The sequence below is a fragment of the Garra rufa genome, chromosome 15 (assembly GCF_049309525.1).
Source record: "Garra rufa chromosome 15, GarRuf1.0, whole genome shotgun sequence".
In the NCBI taxonomy this organism is placed as follows: domain Eukaryota; kingdom Metazoa; phylum Chordata; class Actinopteri; order Cypriniformes; family Cyprinidae; genus Garra; species Garra rufa.
In genome coordinates this window covers 10,925,946-10,947,188 of record NC_133375.1, presented here as the reverse complement: position 1 = coordinate 10,947,188, position 21,243 = coordinate 10,925,946, and the positions used below count along the sequence as shown (strand labels likewise).

Here is a 21,243-nt window from a genome sequence, read left to right as displayed (position 1 = left end):
GGCATTGCCTCCTCTCACTGACTTTACCCCATTAATTCTCAATTACCCCCCACCAAACTCACCGCATGCTTTAGGGGGTCTGTTAAAACTCGTGGACACCTGTTGTAACTTTACCTACTGTAACTGTACTAGTGTCGCTGTTAGACAATGTTTCATTAGAAAAACAAATGATCTTAATGTTAGATTTTGTATTATTTTTGTACTACGACTTGGAGTAATGGATGCTAAAAATATAGCTTTTCCATCACAGGAATAAATTACATCTTAAAGTATATTAAATTACAAAACAGTTATAAATAAATGCAGCCTTGGTGAGCAAAACAGACTTCTTTCAAGCACATAAAAAAAAGAAACTTAATAAACTTTTGAACGGTAGTTTATATATCCATAAGGCTTTTCTAAATGACTTGAGGCAAGGTACAGAATAAAGCTGACAAACATGTTTCACTATTATCTTCTTGTTCTTACTCATATTCCTTTTGTCTGCACTCTTTTGAAAGACACCTTTCTTTCCTTTTGTCATATTCAGCGAACAAACCCTCTCCTTCCCTTAGCCTCTTGGCCTCGATTAAAACATTGACATTTCTGTAAGTGGCAGATACAGACTCTAGACCAGGAAGAAAGGGTCATGTCTGCGGGCCCTCTGGTTCTTTGCATGTTTTTAAGCTGACCTGAGATCAGACAGACTCACATGTCAAGTTTCACCTTGTGGGGAAAAAAGAAAAATGGAGGAGCTCCCTGGGAGTCCAGACAAGAGATTTGAAAGAATTCATTTTACCAATACCGTGAGGCAAAGCCGTTACTCTGACACCTGCAGCCCCGCAGATAAAATAAAGGATGAGGGGGAAATGTCTCTGAAAATATTTATCAAAGCCTACATCATATGTTGGAGAAAAAGTAATACAACTTCTGGGAAATAGAGAAAAAGGTTTGTCAGAAAAGTTTGTTGTAAAAGGGCACATCTACAAGAAACTTCTTGTCCAACAGTAACTTTTCTCTGCACACGGAGAAAACCACAGTCGATACCACTTCTGTTGTCATTTTGTTCTTGAAGCTCATCACTAGAGCCGTATGTGGATGAGACTAGCTTTCTAAACGATTTTTTAGTTACAAGCCTTATCTAACATCTGTGATTTTGTATTGATTTGGACCAGCCTAACATCTCCTTGTTTATTACATAGGTAGGAGTTGTTTGTTTTCTAGATGTGGGAGTTACAGAAGGTTCACTCAAGTTCAAAGAAGTAGTACATTAAAAATATGTGACTGCGCAGAGAATATATTAATATGATATATTAGAATAGTCAGTCTTAGAAGTTTGTGATTCGCCTCTCTTTAATTAATTTTATATTACTTTTTTGTCAGATGCTATCCATACTGACAGATTCAGCAAGATTACTGCACAAATGGTAAGTCAAGTTAGTCAAAAACTCATGAGAAGAAGCACTGTGATAAAAAAAAATATCAGCAATCACAGACATTTCCGTTCAGATAAGATTAGATTTCTCAGAAGACCATTATGTTTGCTGAAAAACAGAAATTTGCTTTGGATGTAAGATTAATCACAAAGTACATATGTGAAGCAAATTTCTGTAATATCCAGGAAAACTAGTCCAGTCTGAATAGGGCTTAGGGATGTACAAAACTAGACCATTAGAGAAAGTGCAAAACTGGATTAGTTTCAAAATGAACAGGTGGGTAACATGAACAATTGGATGATTCATCAGTCTTAAAGGCACAGTGTGTTATTTTCACTGCTAGAGGGTGGATATTCAAAACAAACAAAAAAACAAAGGTGTAGTTTGATGACGGCATCCAAAAGTTTGGGATCAGTATGATTTTTAATGTTTTTTTTTTTAAAAAAGGTCTCTTATGCTTCCATTATTAGTTCTATTTATTTGATCAAAAATTTAGAAAAATGCAATTTTATGAAATACTGCAACTTAAAGTAACAGTTACCTATTTTAATATACTTTAAAATATAATTTATTTCGGTGATGTAAAGCTTAATTTTCATCAGCCATTACTCCAGTCTTCCGTGTCACAATCCTTCTAATCATTCTAATATGCTGATTTATTACCAATGTTGATAACAGTTTTGCTGTTTAATATTTTTTTGGATCCTGTGATACTCCTTTTTTAAGGATACTTTGACGAATAAAAAGTTAAAACGACATTTATTTAAAATAGAAATCTTTTCTAACAATTTAAGTCTTTGCTAACACTTAAAAAAAAAAAAATCAATTTAACACATCCTTGCTGCATAAAAGTATTAATTTCTTTCAAACAAAAAAAAAAGAAAAAAAATTACTAACCACAAACTTTGAACATTAGTGTACAGTGTATTGTTACAAAAGATTTCTATTTTAAATAAATGCTGTTTTTTTTTCAACGTTTCATAAATCAAAGAATACTGAAAAAAGTATCACAGGTTCGAAAGAAATTAAAAGCAGCACAACTGTTTCCAACATTGATAATAAATCAGCATAGAATGATTTCTGAAGGATCATTTGACACTGAATACTGGAGCAATGATGCTAAAAATTAGTGATGCTCCGATTGATCGGCCACCGATCATGATCGGCCGATATTGGCTTAAAATAGCTTGATCGGCGAACCCTAAAAGCGCTGATCAAAAAAGCCAACCACTTGACGTAAATTACTTTTACGACTTTTTCACACGTGCATGCACGGTGCACAGGTAAACAACAGCAGAGCGGAGCTTACCAGTGGCAACATGATTACTAAATTCCTTATTCGTTTTGTAAGGGTAGTCTTGTTATTGGGCATGTGACTAAGTTGTGGTGTACAGAGCACTGACTGTAGTTTTGCTGGAGACGTTCAAGTTTACTTTCGGTTTCATTCTCTGCTATCTTCAGTGAGCGGTAAATGTGCGTGCTTGAATGTAAATGAATGTATCTTTCTATACCCGTCATATTGCAATAATGTTACCGCTGTATGTCTGATTGTTGTCATCAGTTCATGTTGTAGTTCAGTTCACATAGAATGAGGAGAAACGGTGCCCGTGTAATTCACGTGCGTATGTTTAGCGCCATTTTATCGCATCGTAATTCTAAAGAACGCATACAGATGTTACTGAGGTGAATGTTTATGTTTCCTATATACAGACGGATTCTGATATATCGTATTTAATTCAGCCTAAACCACATTTTACTACCTTTATCCTAATGACTGTGCAATGCTGGATAATATAATCCTTACATCATCTTAAAAAACAGCTACAAATAACAAGCAAAGAACATTTACATTATCAAAGAACTTCATCACTAACTAGTGTTGCCTAGTCTAGCGCGAGGTGCACTTTAAAAAACACTCCCGTTATAATCAGTTTATCTATCTACACTGTATGATGAATAAATCTCTTCCCCATGCGGCGCGTTAAGGCGACGTGGCCACTCTATGCGTGTGTTTATACCACGGCAAGTTTCTGAAGCATCCTAGAACCGACTCTCTGCACTGCAACGCTAAAGTTAGGCGCCTTTTTTGACGGATAACAATAATAATCGTCTTGCTATCGTCAAAGGCATCAGCAACTGGCAATATCTCTAACTATCGTCGATACATGATACTATCGTCTACAACCCTAACTTGGTGGTTCTTCAAGATCTTGACTGTAGCCTATTTCTACAGTTTTTTTTTCAACAAGGTTAATTTAGTTATTTTCATTTCTACAAATGGTGCAAAATCTGCTAGATTATAGATAAAAGATTCCCATTCCCCTGCCATTCTATGATCGGCAGATCATGATCTTGGTGATCGGTAATCTGCCCCAAAAATGCTGATCGGAGCATCTATACAAAAATTCAGCTTTCACTCACAGGAATGAATTCTATTTTAAAGTATTACAATAATATTTCACAATATTACTGTTTTTTTCTGTATTTTTAATAAATTAAATGCAGCCTTCATGAGCAAAAAAAAAAATCTTACTGATCCCAAAGTTTTGAACGGCAGTTTAAGTACACAAGCCAGCAAAATATATAACACTGTTCTGGTAATTTTTGAATATTTTCATCAAGAAATCTTACATATTGTGCCTTTAATTAATACTTTACCCATCATTTTTGACCCTAGACCACAAAACCAATTTTTCGAAATTGTGTTTTATACATCATCTGAAAGCTGAATAAATAAGTTTTCCAGTGATGTATGTTTGTTAGGATAGGACAATATTTGTTGAGAGACAACTATTTGAAAATCTGGAATCTGAAGGTGCAAAAAAAATGAAAATGTTTTAAAAAATTGCCTTAAAAGTTGTCCAAATCAAGTTCTTAGGAAAGCATTTTATTAATCAAAAATTAAGTTTTGATATATTTACAGTAGGCAGTTTACAAAATATCTTTATGGAACATGATCTTTATATTTTAATATCCTAATAATTTTTGGTACAAAAGAAAAAATGATCATTTTGACCCATTCAATGTATGTTTGGCTATTGCTACAAATATACCCATGCAACTTAAAACTGGTTTGTGGTTTGCTCACATTCAGGTTGTTCCAAACATGTATACATTTATTTTCTTCTTCTGAAACACAAAAGAAGACATTTTGATGAATGTTGGTAACCAAACAGTTGCTGCTACTTAATAGTACTTTTTATATCTTCTTTTGTGTTCAGCCGAAGAAGGAAACTCATACAGGTTTAGAACAACTTGAGGGTGAATAAATGATGACAAAATATTCCTTTTTTGGGTGAACTAGAAAGTCTTCTCTAAGTCTTCAACTTCACTAGACCCAAATCAGATTAGGATTCTTTGGGGAACTTTACATAAGACGCAAGAAGAGGAACAACAGAATTGCGAAGAATGCAGGGTTCCTCAGACATGTTTTTAAAAGTTATTTTAACCTGACATTTTAAAAACACAGTACCCATGGCCCAAGACACTCAAATAAAACAGTATAAGTTGTGACGCATGAAAAATGCATGAATTAAAAAAAAAAATAAAACACCTTTGAGAGAGTTTTATCATGCAAACTGTCTAACAGCTAGAACTGTGTCAGCACGACATGTTAAGTACAGACACTAAAAATATCCAAAAAAAGGAAAAAGAAAAAACTACATTGATAAAAACAAGTGGAGATTGTCTGTCTTTTGCCTTTAGCATGCCAAAAGCAATGCAGGATTAGTATGGATGTATGACAAGTTGCAGATTTACACCTGTTAGCCTATGGGAACCATGGAAGCTCTCTGGTGATCAGAACGATAAGTGATCCCGTGATGTTGTGAGCTGTAGCCGATAGCCCTGTGGGCCAATTGCCTCCAGTGTTACAAAGATTATCAGCGCTGTAGGATTTGTGTGTGTCGAACTCGCCCTCACATGCAACCTGAGAGGTTAGTTTGATCTGCTAAACGGTATACTGGGAGGACGCTCAAATTTGTGAAAGTAACTGCTAGAGAGTGTGTTACTGAGCTGAATGCTGGGTAATCAGGCCCTGCAGCTAGTGATTAATACCTGGGCATCTGATCCTATAAAAGTTGGAGTCTGTATATGCATCCGCAGGCACGCCACAGGCTTGGATAGAGCCTGTGTACATACACTTTGAAAGTTCTCTACTCAATGCTGAATAATTCGCTCTCTCTCTCTTCGTTTCCTGCAGAGTCCAACACCACAGGAAACACGGAGAGAGAACAGTAATGGAGTAGCCAGCAGAGATAAAGAATAACATTATGTTACTGGCCAAAAATAAAACAACATCAACATGAAACCCAGACCGATCCATCCTGTTGTTCAGACACAAAGTCATCCTGGGCATCTAATTCAGATTTTACAAGTGTGTGATAGTCTGCAGGTGTCATCTTCACTTGGAGGAAGAAGGAGAGAATATGAGACATATTTGCAGGTTTGAAACTGGCTCACATCATATCCTTATCCCATACAGCTTTACATCACTTCTAGTCCTCTCTCTATGAAAGCCCATTATTCCACTGAATAAAAAAAAAAATTGAGAAAGGCAATAGCGACTTTTTATCTCACAATTTTTACTTTTTTATTGCAATTGCGTGTTTACATATCACAATTCTGACTTTTTTTCTCAGAATTGTGTGATATAAACTCATAATTGCAAGTTAAAGTCATAAATGCAAGACAAACTCGCATTTCTGGAAAAAAAAATGCAATTGTGAAAAATAAAGACTTTTCTGAGAATTGCGAGTATACACTACCAGTCAAAAGTTTGGACACACTTCCCCATTAAAGAGAATGGGGAAGTGTGTCCAAACTTTTGACTGTTAGTGTATATTGTATCTAGCAAATTTTTTTTCAGAATTGTGAGTTATTATTTCAGAATTGTGAGATATAAACACAATTCTAAGAATATATCAGTCTTTTTTTCCCCTCAAAATTGGACTTTATAACTCACAATTACGAGTTTAAGTCTCACAATTCTGAGAAAAAAAAGTCAGAATTGCAAGAAAAAAAGTCAGAATTGAAAGTTTATATCACACAATTCTGAAAAAAAAAAGTTAGAACTGTGACTTTATTTCTCGCAAATTCTGATTTCAAAACTCACAATTCTGATATCTCAGAATTGCAAGTTTATTACTCAGAACTGCAAGTTTATCTCACAATTCTGAGAAAAAAGTCAGAGTTGCGAGTTTGTATCATGCAATTCTGAGAAAAAAAGTCACTTGAAAAAAGACGCAATTGCAAGAAAAAAAGAATTGAGAGATAAAAACTCGCAATTGTGTGAAAAAGTCAGTAGCTCGCAATTCTGACTATAACTCGCAATTGAGTCTATATCATGCAATTCTGAGAAAAAGTCAGAATTGTAAGAAAAAAGTAAGAATTGCGAGGTGTGAGTGAAAAAATTGTGTTCATATCTTGTAATTCTGACCTTATTTCACAGAATTGAGATTTATATCTTTTTTTCTCAGAATTGTGAATTATTAAATCAGAATTTTGAGGTATAAACACAATTGTAAGAATATATCAGTCTTTTTTTCCTCAAAATTGGACTATAACTCACAAATTGTGAGTTTAAATCCCACAATTCTGAGAAAACAGTCAGAATTGAGAGCTTATATCACGCAATTTTGAAAAAAAGAGTCAGAACTGTGACTTTATTTCTCGCAATTCTGACTTCAAAACTCACAATTGTTTATATCATGCAATTTTGACCTTAATTCTCAGAATTGCGAGTTTATTACTCATAGCTGCAAGTTTATCTTACAATTCTGACTTTATAACATGCAGTTGCACCTTTATATCTCACAGTTCTGAGAAAAAAGTCAGATTTGCAAGTTTATATCTCACAATTCTGACTTCATAACTCGCAATTGCGAGTTTATCTCACAATTCTGAGAAAAAAGTCTGAATTGCAAGTTTGTGTCATGCAATTCTGAGAAAAAAAATCAGAATTGTGGGATGTATACTCGCAATTGCAAGAAAAAAAAGAATTGAGAATTGAGTCAATATCTCACAACACTGACTTTATAACTCCTATTGTGAGTTTATATCTCACAATTCTAACTTTATTTCTCAGTCTCTTTTTCCTCAAAATTGGATTTTATAACTTACAACTATAAATCTCACAATTGAGAATTATAGTCAGAACTGCAAGCTACTGACTTTTTCACGCAATTGCGAGTTTATCTCACAATTCTGAGAAAAAAGTCAGAATTGCGAGTTTGTATCATGCAATTTTGAGGAAAAAAAGTCAGAATTGCGAGATGTATACTCGCAATTGCAAGAAAAAAGTAAGAATTGAGAGATATAAACTTGCAATTGCGTGAAAAAGTCAGTAGCTCGCAATTCTGACTATAATTCTCAATTGTGAGTCTACATCACGCAATTCGGAGAAAAAGTCAGAATTGTAAGAAAAAAAAAGTAAAAATTGCGAGATATAAATCCGCAATTGCTAGAAAAAAAGTCTCTCGCAACTCTGACTTTAACTGTGAGTTTATATCTCATAATTCTGACCTTATTTCTCAGAATTGCAAGTTATTGTGAGATATAAACACAATTCTAATTCTTTTTTTTTTTTTTTAATCTCACAATTCTGAGGAAACAGTCAGAATTTAGAGTTTATATTACGCAACTCTGAAAACTTTATTTGTCACAATTCTGATTTCAAAACTCACAATTGTTTATATCTCGCAATTCTGACCTTATTTCTCTGAATTGCGACTTTATATCTTAGAATTGTGAGTTTATTACTCAGAACTGCAAGTTTATCTCACAATTCTGACTTTATAACACGCAACTGCACATTTAAATCTGTTCCAGAAGGATGTATACTCACAATTTAAAGAAAAAAGAACTGAGATACAAACTTGCAATTGCGTGAAAAAGTCAGTAGCTCGCAATTCTGACTATAACTCACAATTGTAATGCATTATAACTCATCCAATTCTGAAAAAAAGTCAGAATTGTAAAAAAAAGTATGAATTGTGAGATATAAACCCGTAATTGCAAGAAAAAAGTCAGTATCTAGTAACTCTGACTTTATAACTGGACATTGGACATTGAGTCCAGCTGCATCGTATCCCAATTCAAATAACCATTCTGAGACATCCTGGTTTATTCTTATAGGTGTTTCTTCTGCCAGAGTCTCTCCTTCATCTGTGTATGACTCTGGTTCATTCATGTATGGCTGAACACCAGTTCTCTCACTCTCAGTCATGTTGCTTCTACTGACTGTTTATTGTTGTAGGTATGCAAAGCAGAGATGTATACGCTATGCCCTCTTCTAAAGACGGGGCAGGAATATGCTGCTCATTTGCATTTAAAGTGATATACACCAAAACAGCTCCTTTTTTAGACACGCCCCAAAAATGACATTTTCCACATGTTAAAATAAATTATCTGTGCGGTACTCTGAGATGCAACTTCACAGACACATTCAGGGAACACCCAAGACCAATATTACATCTTGTAAAAAGGGGCATAATAGATGTCTTTTAATGTTGTGATATTATATATCAGCTTTATATCAGTCATCAGCTGCCCTGCTCTATAAGATATCAGCAGCGGCCATCAAAAAAAAAAATCCATATCAGTCGACCACTAGTTGTTATATCTGCGTATTGGAATGTTCAGGTAAGATGAAGATGTAAAATACAACGAGCATCTGGTGTGTGTCCTCTTGACTTTATCGTTTTTGCTTGCTTTCATCTTTTTTATTTTTATTTTCACGCCCTGGTTCTCCAAGCTGAACACCCAATCAGAGTGATCTCTCAGCAACTGCCCAAAGTTGATTTAACATGCTCAACCAGCCAAAAAGCCACCAACGGTGTGGAACACACTGCAAAAACTCTGATAGATGATAGCTGATAGATGTTTAGTGATGGACTGACTCTGGCCAGGGTTGCCAGGTTTTAACAACAAAACCCACCCAATTGCTACTCAAAACTAAAAAAGTCAAAATCGCATTCCAGAGGTAAAATACATGTGTTTTTGGCAGGGTTCCTGTGGAACAGTTCACATTTCAGGGGCTAAACAATGTTATTGGGGTCACTTCAACCCACGGACATTAAAAACAACCCGCAGAAACAGTGTTAAAGGATTAGTTTATTTCCAGAACAAAAATTTACAGATAATAACAGAATCTTGTCATTCAAGATGTTCATGTCTTTCTTTCTTCAGTAATAAAGAAATTATGTTTTGTGAGAAAAACATTTCAGGAAATTTCTCCATATAGTGGACCTCTATGGTGCCTAAATGCAGTTTAAATGCAGCTTCAAAGGGGCTCTAAGCGATCCCAGTCGAGGAAGAAGGGCCTTATCTAGTGAAACGATCTGTTATTTTCTAAAAAAAAAAAAAAAAAACGTAAAATTTGATACACTTTTTTTAAAACCACAAATGCTTGTCTTGTCTAGCTCTGTGATGCGCATGTGCACTCCCGTTTAAGATATTACGGTTTTACTTTTTTTCTGTAAAGGGCGTTTCTGCAGCAATGTAGGATGATTTTGAAGTTGGAGGAGAATGAGATGGCAGTTTTTCGACATACCCTAACTGTATTAAACCGAAGTGCACAGAGTACGCATGTGCATCGCAGAGCTAGACAAGATGCATTTAAGGTCAAAAACAGGGTTAAAAATATGTCAAATTAAGTTCCAGGACTTTCAAGGACTTTTCAAGCACTACTTTTTACTTCTAAAAAAAAGAGAAACAGACAAATAAAAACACTAAAATACTAATAAATGACAAAGATTAAGTGAAACATGCAGTTTTAGTATTAGAAAGTGTACTAAACTTTTACTAAAAGTAAAACCACTGTTAATTTTTTGTGCTTTTGTGTATACTTTGTTTTATATATATTATATACACAGTTTCAAAAAAAAAAAAGTGCCGAAACCCCGAACTGAATTAAATGATTTGTGATCCACGTTCTTAAGCGACTTCAAATAGCATATTATTTGATTTAAATCAATTAATTTGCTAAATACTTCACAAACAGTTAATCATTTTGCGATGCAATGGTTTAACTGATTCACCCATCACTACATGCTTTTTAAAATCATTACAAGCGATGCCGAAATTCGAAAATGAATGGCCCTTTGAATTTGATCTGGTTTTTGTTAGTGAATCACTTGACACAAATGATCGCAGTCACAAGTTTAAATCAATCGGAGCAGTTCCAGTGTAATTGACTCAATTAATTTGGTTCAACTGTTCCTCTTTTTGCATCTTCAGCCATATTCACACGACACTGTCAGTAACACTTGCTTAGCTTGATTGTTTTTTGACATTAACTGAAATAAGTGAACATTTTAAGATTTTTTTTTTATTTTGCGTGAAACGATATGTGCTTATTGACAAAATTCAACACCTATTTTATAGATACATTGTCTTTTAATAATTCAAGCACTTTTCAAGTACCTCATTGGGAATATTGTTATTTTCTAGAGTTTTCCATGCCTTAAATTTAAAAAAGTCAAATTCAAGTACTTCAAGCACTTTAAGCACCTTGTACGAAACCTGTAAAAAGTATATAAATTAGGGGTGGGCATAGATTAATTTTTTTAATCTAGATTAATCTAGATTAAATCTTGGAATTAATCTAGATTAATCTAGATTAAAATGGCTAATTTAAATTCAGAATATGTGTGCTACCCAAATAATGACTAAAAGTAAGTCTTCGAGAACGGGCCAGGTGGCGCATTAGATCAGGCGCTCATCTCCTGTTTCCAAAATGCATCACAAACTGCTTGACAATTGCATTTACAACATAATTACCTATACAAACTTGTGTAACCAAGTACTTCTGCGCAAAAGGCTGCACGACGTGCGCGTTGCCGTTAAATACAATCAATCCGGGCATGGATTTCTGCGTGCATAGTCTTCGATTAAACTGCGTTGCTTTTAGAAGCGTCAATTCAGTTGTTGCATATAGTTTAATGTCTTTATTTCGGGATTATCAAAGTAAATTATAACTCACGTGCCCCAGTAAAAAGGGTCTAGCAACGCACCTGCCCTGAAGCAGCTTCATAACTGCATCAATGTTTGCACGTCTCATTTGATGTGGTAATTTCACAGAAGTTGAAGACTCGTTCTCGCCCCCTACAGTGCAATTCGACTAGGTATACATCATCCGCGATAAAATATCAAGGTTAAAGTCATCATATCTTGGGTATTTTAGACCCAGCTCCCAACCCAACTTTGAGAATAGATTAACGGCGATATTTTTTTTATCGCCCGATAAGAGTCTCACGTTAACGCAGCACGTTAACGCCGATAACGGCCCACCACTAATATAAATTGTAATTTTTCTTAGAAAATAACCGAACGTTTCACTAAATAAGACCATTCTTCATCAACTGATCGTTTTGACCCCTTTGAAGCTGCATTTAAACTGCATTTTGGAAGTTCAAACTCGGGGGCACCATAGAAGTGCACTATATGGAGAAAATTCCTGAAATGTTTTCCTCAAAAAAAAAAAAAACATTTTTTTTATGACTGAAGAATGAAAGACATGAACATCTTGGACGACAAGGGGGTGAGTAAATTATCTGTACATTTTTGTTCTGGAAGTGAACTAATCCTTTAAAGTAGCCCAATTCCACAAGAAAACAGCAGACTTGGCAACACCAACTCTGGTCAACCATCGGCTCAGTGTGTCATAGGGTTAAAAAAAAGGCAAAAACTAAAAAGGAATAGCAATTTGTCAAGAAAGAAATCATATTAAAGTGCTCATATGGACATTGCAGGTTAAAGTCTGGCTGTATCATATCCCAATTCAGTTCCTTTCATTTGTCCTCATAATTTCCTGCCCTAATATCACTAAAATGGCATTAAGAAAAATCGAAGTGTTACATAATTCTCATTTGCACATTGCAGGTTTGACTCCTTCAGAGTCAATTTTGTTTCTTCAACTTCTCATTTCCTGTCCACTCTCTTCTATCACTGAAAGTGGAGAAAAAATGTGTCATATAATTCATATTAAGACCCACTCTAATATCCCAATGATGCCTGCCAAACAAACAGAGCAAAGAGGGACAGATTTAAAGTAAATGCACTCTCACTGCTGCCATTAGAAGAAATGCCTCACACCTGTCTTGGTGTGCTGTATTAATGGGTGCTGAAGTAGTTTGTGCGTAAACTGTTCATTTGCCTCAGATACTCAGAATGGGTGGGAGTACATCTGGACCATTGAGCTGTCACTGCGATGGAAATCACATCCATCTACTGTCTCCTTTGTGCTATTCATCGTCCCCACTGCGACAGATTTACAAACCGATTCTGGTGTAAGCCTGACATGACCATCAATTAGCATGTGCATTCATAATACGAGACCTGGCACTCAGGTACGGCTTTCTTTCTCCTGGCACTTCGAAAGTTTACTTTACTTACAACATGAAACTGCCTTTGACAACACATGTGGCACATTTATAAGCGAAACAGACTACTCAGCAGAAAATGTAGGACAGGACTTGATTTACTTTATCTGGATTTGATTGGATCCTGAAAAGTGGGTGGGGGTGAAATATAGGCTGTGATATTATTGGTTGATATTGCTCTTTTGCCTTTAGGAGGTACTGTGGAGTTATTACACTTTGATGAAAGTATGAAAACATTTTTTTTCTACAAAATAGCAATGTATTGACGATTGATGCATAGACTAGGGACGTTCTTTTAACCCTTGTGCGTTCAAAAAAGTTTAAAATGTCCAAAAACTAAAAATATGATTTATTAATATTTTTTTCCACTTTCACTGATGTTGATTTTTTAACCAGCATCTGTTCTATCCATAGATACCAAACATTCATTAATTTTCAGAATTGTAACCCTTGAAATGCTGGATTATTTACATAATGCCACAGGTGTTTTTTAAGAAAAAATGAAAAATAGTAGTTAATTTCCATATACTAAATGCTAAACAGATTTTTTTTTCTTTGCTTATTAGCTTCTTGGTTGTGTCAGTGAAGAACAACAACATTAATTTTGAGGCATTTATAATTTTTATGTAGTGTCAGATTTAAAAAAAAAAACTATATATTATTAACTATATATTAACTTATATATTAATATTTTTTTCCACTTTCACTGACTGTTTATCAGCATCTCTTTTATTCATAATGACCAAACATTCGTTTATTTTCAGAATTTTAATGCTTGGTTTCTTTACATAATGCTCACTGTCAGTGGGCAACACTAGCTCCAGAGCTTCCTCACCTAAGTAATGTCTCTTCATCTTGCAAACAATGAAATGACCAAGCCCTCAAGCACCAAATATGTATATGTTTGGCTGTGCGAACACTGAAACTTTGTATAAAATCTACCAGACTAAACAATCAGCATTTTCTTGTGGTGAAAACAAAAACAATGTGTTTAGGGGCTTCTGAACTTCTACATCAAATTTTAGCTCACCTTTTATCTCTGTACAAAAACAATAACAAATGAAAAAGTGCAATCAAGGATTAAGATGTGTGTTTGGGTGAAAAACAAAAATCCCCAAAGCTCATTAACCTTATTTGACCTTATTCATAGTTTTCACATGGCCCTATGACCCTGCCAAGGGTGTGTCTCATATACAATGAGTGGGATTTTTGATTGCCAGTACAATATAATTTCTTTCAAACTAATTACAGTAAAAATTTTCAGTAAACAAATGCAAACCACACTCTGACATCCTTACCAACATACCCACACAATTATAGCTGCATTATTTTTCCAATCGACTCTATAATAAGACTATAATATGCATACGCAGAAAACACGTATAAAGTGAGTATTTCTTCTACAGGTCCTTCTAAAAAAATTAGCATATTGTGATAAAGTTCATTATTTTCTGTAATGTACTGATAAACATTAGACTTTCATATATTTTAGATTCATTACACACAACTGAAGTAGTTCAAGCCTTTTATTGTTTTAATATTGATGATTTTGGCATACAGCTCATGAAAACCCAAAATTCCTATCTCAAAAAATTAGCATATCATGAAAAGGTTCTCTAAACGAGCTATTAACCTAATCATCTGAATCAACTAATTGGTAACACTTTACAATAAGGTTCATTAGTTAAACGTTAGTTAATGTACTAACTAACATGAACTAACCATGAGCAACACATTTGTTACTGTATTTACTAATCTTTTGTAACGTTAGTTAACGAAAATACAGTTGTTCATTGTTTGTTCATGTTAGTTCACGCTGCATTAACTAATGTTAACAAGATTTTAATAATGTATTAGTAAATGTTGAAATTAACATTAACAAAGATGAATAAATGCTGTATAAGTGCAGTTCATTATTAGTTAATGTTAACTAATGTGGTTAACTAATGTTAACTAAAGAACCTTATTGTAAAGTGTTACCAACTAATTAACTCTAAACACCTGCAAAAGATTCCTGAGGGTTTTAAAAACTCCCAGCCTGGTTCATTACTCAAAACCGCAATCATGGGTAAGACTGCCGACCTGACTGCTGTCCAGAAGGCCATCATTGACACCCTCAAGCAAGAGGGTAAGACACAGAAAGAAATTTCTGAACGAATAGGCTGTTCCCAGAGTGCTGTATCAAGGCACCTCAGTGGGAAGTCTGTGGGAAGGAAAAAGTGTGGCAGAAAACGCTGCACAACAAGAAGAGGTGACCGGACCCTGAGGAAGATTGTGGAGAAGGACCGATTCCAGACCTTGGGGGACCTGCGGAAGCAGTGGACTGAGTCTGGAGTAGAAACATCCAGAGCCACCGTGTACAGGCGCCAGGTCAAGCCACTTTTGAACCAGAAACAGCGGCAGAAGCGTCTGACCTGGGCTACAGAGAAGCAGCACTGGACTGTTGCTCAGTGGTCCAAAGTACTTTTTTCGGATGAAAGCAAATTTTGCATGTCATTCGGAAATCAAGGTGCCAGAGTCTGGAGGAAGACTGGGGAGAGGGAAATGCCAAAATGCCTGAAGTCCAGTGTCAAGTACCCACAGTCAGTGATGGTCTGGGGTGCCATGTCAGCTGCTGGTGTTGGTCCACTGTGTTTTATCAAGGGCAGGGTCAATGCAGCTAGCTATCAGGAGATTTTGGAGCACTTCATGCTTCCATCTGCTGAAAAGCTTTATGGAGATGAAGATTTCATTTTTCAGCACGACCTGGCACCTGCTCACAGTGCCAAAACCACTGGTAAATGGTTTACTGACCATGGTATTACTGTGCTCAATTGGCCTGCCAACTCTCCTGACCTGAACCCCATAGAGAATCTGTGGGATATTGTGAAGAGAAAGTTGAGAGACGCAAGACCCAACACTCTGGATGAGCTTAAGGCCGCTATCGAAGCATCCTGGGCCTCCATAACACCTCAGCAGTGCCACAGGCTGATTGCCTCCATGCCACGCCGCATTGAAGCAGTCATTTCTGCAAAAGGATTCCCGACCAAGTATTGAGTGCATAACTGAACATAATTATTTGAAGGTTGACTTTTTTTGTATTAAAAACACTTTTCTTTTATTGGTCGGATGAAATATGCTAATTTTTTGAGATAGGAATTTTGGGTTTTCATGAGCTGTATGCCAAAATCATCAATATTAAAACAATAAAAGGCTTGAACTACTTCAGTTGTGTGTAATGAATCTAAAATATATGAAAGTCTAATGTTTATCAGTACATTACAGAAAATAATGAACTTTATCACAATATGCTAATTTTTTGAGAAGGACCTGTATATGCCAAATTTGAAAAAATGGCACAATCTAGTAAAAAAAAGGTAAAAATTTAAAATTTGAAGCCTTGCCGATAGAATAAATGTCTATTAGCAAATATTGCATCATTTTATAGTCAAATGGCCCTGGGTTTGAATGTGGACATTTTTGTCCTTAAGGTCCTGAGTGTGAGTATTTTTTGTACGGAGGGTAAAATTGATTTTTTTGAAGGAAATGAGGGTGAAATATTAAAAAAATCAATAAAAATAAACACCTGAGCCAAAATGTATGTAGTTGGCATTAACGCAGACACACTTATAACAAAAAACAAAACTGAAATGGACAAAAATGTCCATAAGGTCGCACAAGGGTTAAGAAATCAGAGGTCAATTTCGATTTAGTCTTCCTGTATGATATGAAGTGACAATGGAAACTGATCTAAAGGAAAGAAATCTTGAACTATTACAGGAGACTATGCAATATTTTCAGTTAATAATCTGGATGTCACTGTATACATCACAATAACTGCTGTCTGCGGGTTGTTTAAGCACAATAAAGATGGCTTTCTGAAAAGATGGAAGCAGAGACAAATGTATACAATAAACAATAGAATATGATGCAACAACGCTTGCAATGTTTAAATCTGTGTCTGATATATCGCTTCTATGTGACTTTTCTACACGTATCATCAATCATCCAAAAGGATGAGAAAATATGACACTTTTTATTGCGCAGGATACACACTCAAACGTAAACATTGGCCGAATGGGCAGTCACCTTTCGGGCTTAGTTAGAGATGACTGCACTCAAGCCGTCGTACGTGCACACACACATAAAACACACATCATCCATCAAGCACATGTGCTCACCTCTTCACTTCATCTCTGACACAACCGAGAACTGAAAGGTATGACCTCTCTTCCTCTTGGCATAATTACAATAAATCGCATTTAGGCAGAATGCTGATCAGGGATCATCTTTCATCATCGATTTCATTCATCAAGATGGAACATGCAAGTCATTGATTTTCAGGGTAATTTAATATTATTCGGTTTATAAATGACGATGGAATCAACGTTGTGTTTCTTAGAAAGCCAAAATGCTGTAATAGGACTTGTATTGTGTTCATACTGAGCTAAATTATTATTTCTATCTTGTCTGACCCTCACAAACCTTTATGCATTTTACATTTTCATTAAGTCGCAATTAAGTATGCAAGTCCCCACAGTGTATTTAATTTTAGGTCTGGCGATCATTATGGGACATTTTGTGCCACTTCAATGCAGGCAAAATCCTGACCCACACACTCTCTTGCATTTATATTCATGAGCACACTCATTCAAAACAGATAACTTTTCAAAAACTAGGTGAGCTACATCTGTTTCATCCCAGACCTTATGCTGTGCAGTGCTATTCATGCATCTTCTAACACACTCGTTCTCTCACACAAGTCTTACCGAAGTCTGTAGTCGAGGACATCCAGCCGATGATTCTGAGAGAAACGATAGCAAGTAGTCCGGATCCCACAAAGGAGCCGATGCCAGAGAAGAAGAAGAACAGGCCCATTATAGCGCTCTGCATGGAGCGCGGGGCTGCGGAGTAGGCGAACTCCAGACCTACAAACACAAGGAGATGCAGAAATCAATGATGAAAGTCTGAAGTTTGTCTCAAATGCATGAATCAGAACCTCAAAAGCATCCAAGGGACTCTATCAACACAAAAGCATAGTCTTGTGGAAAAGATCATAGTTAAAAAATGACATTTGTAACAGGGTCCCTGCATTTGCTAACAAAGACAGGGGATTCACTACAGTGCTGTCTATTTGCACATTTCTACATCAAAAGTTTACACACACCTTGCAGAATCTGCAAAATGTTAATTAGTTTATCAAAATAAGAGGGATCATACTAAACGCATGTTATTTTTTATTTAGTACTGACCTGAATAAGATATTTCACATAAAAGACATTTGCATATAGTCTACAAGAGATAATAATAGTTGAATTCATAAAAATGGCCCTGTTCAAAAGTTTACATACACTTCATTCTTAATACTGTGTTGTTACCTGAATGATGCACAGATGTGTGTTTGTTTGTTTGTTTGTTTGTTTTTTGTTGTTGTTGTTTAGTTATAGTTGTTCATGAGTCCCTTGGTTGTCCTGAACTGTTAAACTGCCTGCGGATTTTCAGAACTGTCCTTCAGGTCTCTTTCTTTCTTCAAATTCTTTGGTTTTTCAGCTTTTTTGTGTATTTGAACCCTTTCCAACAATGACTGTATGATTTTGAGATCCATCTTTTCACACTGAGGACAACTGAGGAACTCATATGCAACTATTACAGAAGGTTCAAGCGCTCACTGATGCTTCAGAAGGAAACACATTGCATTAAGAGCCAGGGGTGTAAACTTTTGAACAGAATAAAGATGTGTACATATTTCTTATTTTGCCTCAATATCAGATTTGTTTCATTTAGTACTGCCCTTTAGAAGCTACAGAAGATGCTTAAATGTTTCTTATAAGACAAAATAAGTTAAATGTACCCTCTTCAAATCAAAAAGTTTTCACCCCTTAATGCATTTTTCCCTTCTGAAGCATTAGTTAGCATTTGAACCTTCTGTAATAGTTGCATATGGATCCCTTAGTTGTTCTCAGTTTGAATAGATGGATCTCAAAATCATAGTCATTATAGGAAAGGGTTCAAATACACAAAAACGCTGAAAAACCAAAGAATCTGTGGAACCTAAGCAGGATCATTTTTTATAAATTTCTAAATTGTTAAACTATTATCTTCTCTTGTGAACTATATGTAAACATCTTTGATGTGAAATATCTTATTCAGGTCAGTACTAAATAAAAAAGTAACATGCATTTTGCACAATCCCTCTTATTTTGGTCGAATAATTTACATTTTGCGGATTCTGCAAGGTGTATGTAAACTTTTGACTTCAACTGTATGTGCATTTAACTAATTCACCCTTCACCAGGAGTGTCACTTTAAAAATAGAAAGGAGAAATAATCATGAATGCAGTAATTTTAAAAACGAAACTGACAAATAAACAGACATTTCAAACTGTTTATTTAATCCATGTGAATCACCTTTAAATGCAAGAAAAGCAATCTGCAAATGATGTTTTTTATGCTTTTTAAAATAACATTTAAAAGGTTAATTTTTTAAAATTAGTTCATGTTTAATTTATATGTATTTGTCAGTTTGTGACCTCTTTACATTTGAATAAATTGATAACTGATTCATGCATAAGTGGCATTTCTAGTTCTCCATGTATAGTTAACATCGCTATAAAGCAAACAAGAAAACCTCTTCTGAGACATCAGACAAAAACAGGAATTAAATCATTATAACATGTCTTGAGGTGAATGTGTGTGTGTGTGTGTGTGTGTGTGTGTGTGTGTCCATGCATCCGTAGCACTCAGCTAAAGGTCTAGCAGCAGAGTGACTCAGAAACACCTACTCAACTGCCAAAATCAGCACACATCCTTAAATATTTACTGAAAGAGACAGGGAAAGAAATAGAGGGATAAAAAGTAGTATCAGGAGGATGCTGAGTGGGGGAAAGAAAAGATGAAGTAGTTCAGAAAAAATAGAGGCTGTAGAAAGGATGCAGAAAAAGAGAAAGAAAAGATCAAATCTCTTTTTAACCCTGAGTGGTGGCTGCCTGCTGGCTGACATTGATAATTTCATGGCACCTCAAACTTGTCATTTTTAAAATTATGGCTTGTGGGCACAACTGTCAGACTCGTTTACTGAGCCTGGTTAGGCCATGAATCTTCTCTGATAGATGGATGGATAGAGAGAGGGAGAGAGAAAGAGAGAGAGAGCACAAGGGTAAAACAGCTAAAAAGAAGAGGGAGGTACTCCACCAAATGGAGCAAAAGAGATCATCTAATCCATTCCCACAATCCCACGCTCACACTGCTCTGAAACAAACACACATTAGGAGATGTGGAGGAAGGAGGGGCGGAGAGAAAAAGAGAAGCAAAGAGAGAGATGAAGGAACTCGCCTGCTCTATTACAGTGTTTATAGCTGTCTGCAGGCATGGCTGACCTTTTCTAAGTGCTGTTTGTGTCATGGAGACCGTGTCTGACTCCTTAGACGACAATGATCAGATGCTTGAAAAGCCCAGAGCTCGAGAAACACTATTAAACAACAGCAACTGTTCGAAATCAATGAAGACTGAGAAAATGTCATGAGCTGTGTTTTTCAAAAAAGGCTGGATTTACATTATTTTGTTACAAACTGTACATAAATATTTAAATCTGAATCTAAAAGGTACTTTTTACAAGACTCGCGTGGAGGATTTCAAATGCATGTCCTTCTTTCTTCAGTCGAAAAAAATTAAGGTTTTTGAGGAAAACATTCCAGGATTTTACTCTGTATAATGGACTTCAGTGGGGATCAATGGGTTGAAATAATTTGATCCCCTGCTGATTTTGTACGTTTGCCCACTGACAAAGAAATGATCAGGCTATAATTTTTATGGTAGGTTTATTTAAACAGTGAGAGACAGAACAACAACAAAAAAAAATCCAGAAAAACACATTTCAAAAATGTCTCTTAAAGGGAATGCTCCTAATCTCAGTTTACCTGTATAAAAGACACCTGTCTACAGAAGCAATCAATCAGCCAGTTCCAAACTCTCCACCATGGCTAAGACCAAAGAGCTGTCCAAGGATGTCAGGTACAAGATTGTAGACCTACACAAGGCTGGAATGGGCTACAAGACCATCGCCAACAGTTGGTGCGATTATTAACACATGGAAGAAACACAAAATAACTGTCAATCTCCTTCGGCCTGGGGCTCCATGCAAGATCTCACCTTGTGGAGTTTCAGTGATCATAAGAACGGTAAGGAATCAGCCCAGAAGTACACAGAAGGATCTTGTCAATGATCTCAAGGCAGCTGGGACCATAGTCACCAAGAAAACTATTGCTAACACACTACGCCGTGAAGGACTGAAATCCTGCAGCGCCTGCAAGGTCCCCCTGCTCAAGAAAGCACATGTATAGGCCAGTCTGAAGTTTGCCAATGAACATCTAAATGATTCAGAGAAGAACTGGGTCAAAGTGTTGTGGTCAGATGAGACCAAAATCAAGCTCTTTGTCATCAACTCAACTCGCCGTGTTTGGAAGAGGAGG

At 35.8% G+C, this 21,243-nt stretch overlaps 1 protein-coding gene across 1 annotated transcript in view; it reads right to left on the bottom strand.

The window, feature by feature from the left end:
• slc15a4 (solute carrier family 15 member 4) overlaps positions 1 to 21,243 on the bottom strand; it is an 87,148-nt gene that overhangs the window by 10,877 nt on the left and 55,028 nt on the right. The window contains exon 8 of the mRNA XM_073818947.1: positions 17,545 to 17,703. Coding sequence (XP_073675048.1) covers positions 17,545 to 17,703 — 159 coding nt within the window. The remainder of the gene's footprint in view (positions 1 to 17,544; positions 17,704 to 21,243) is intronic.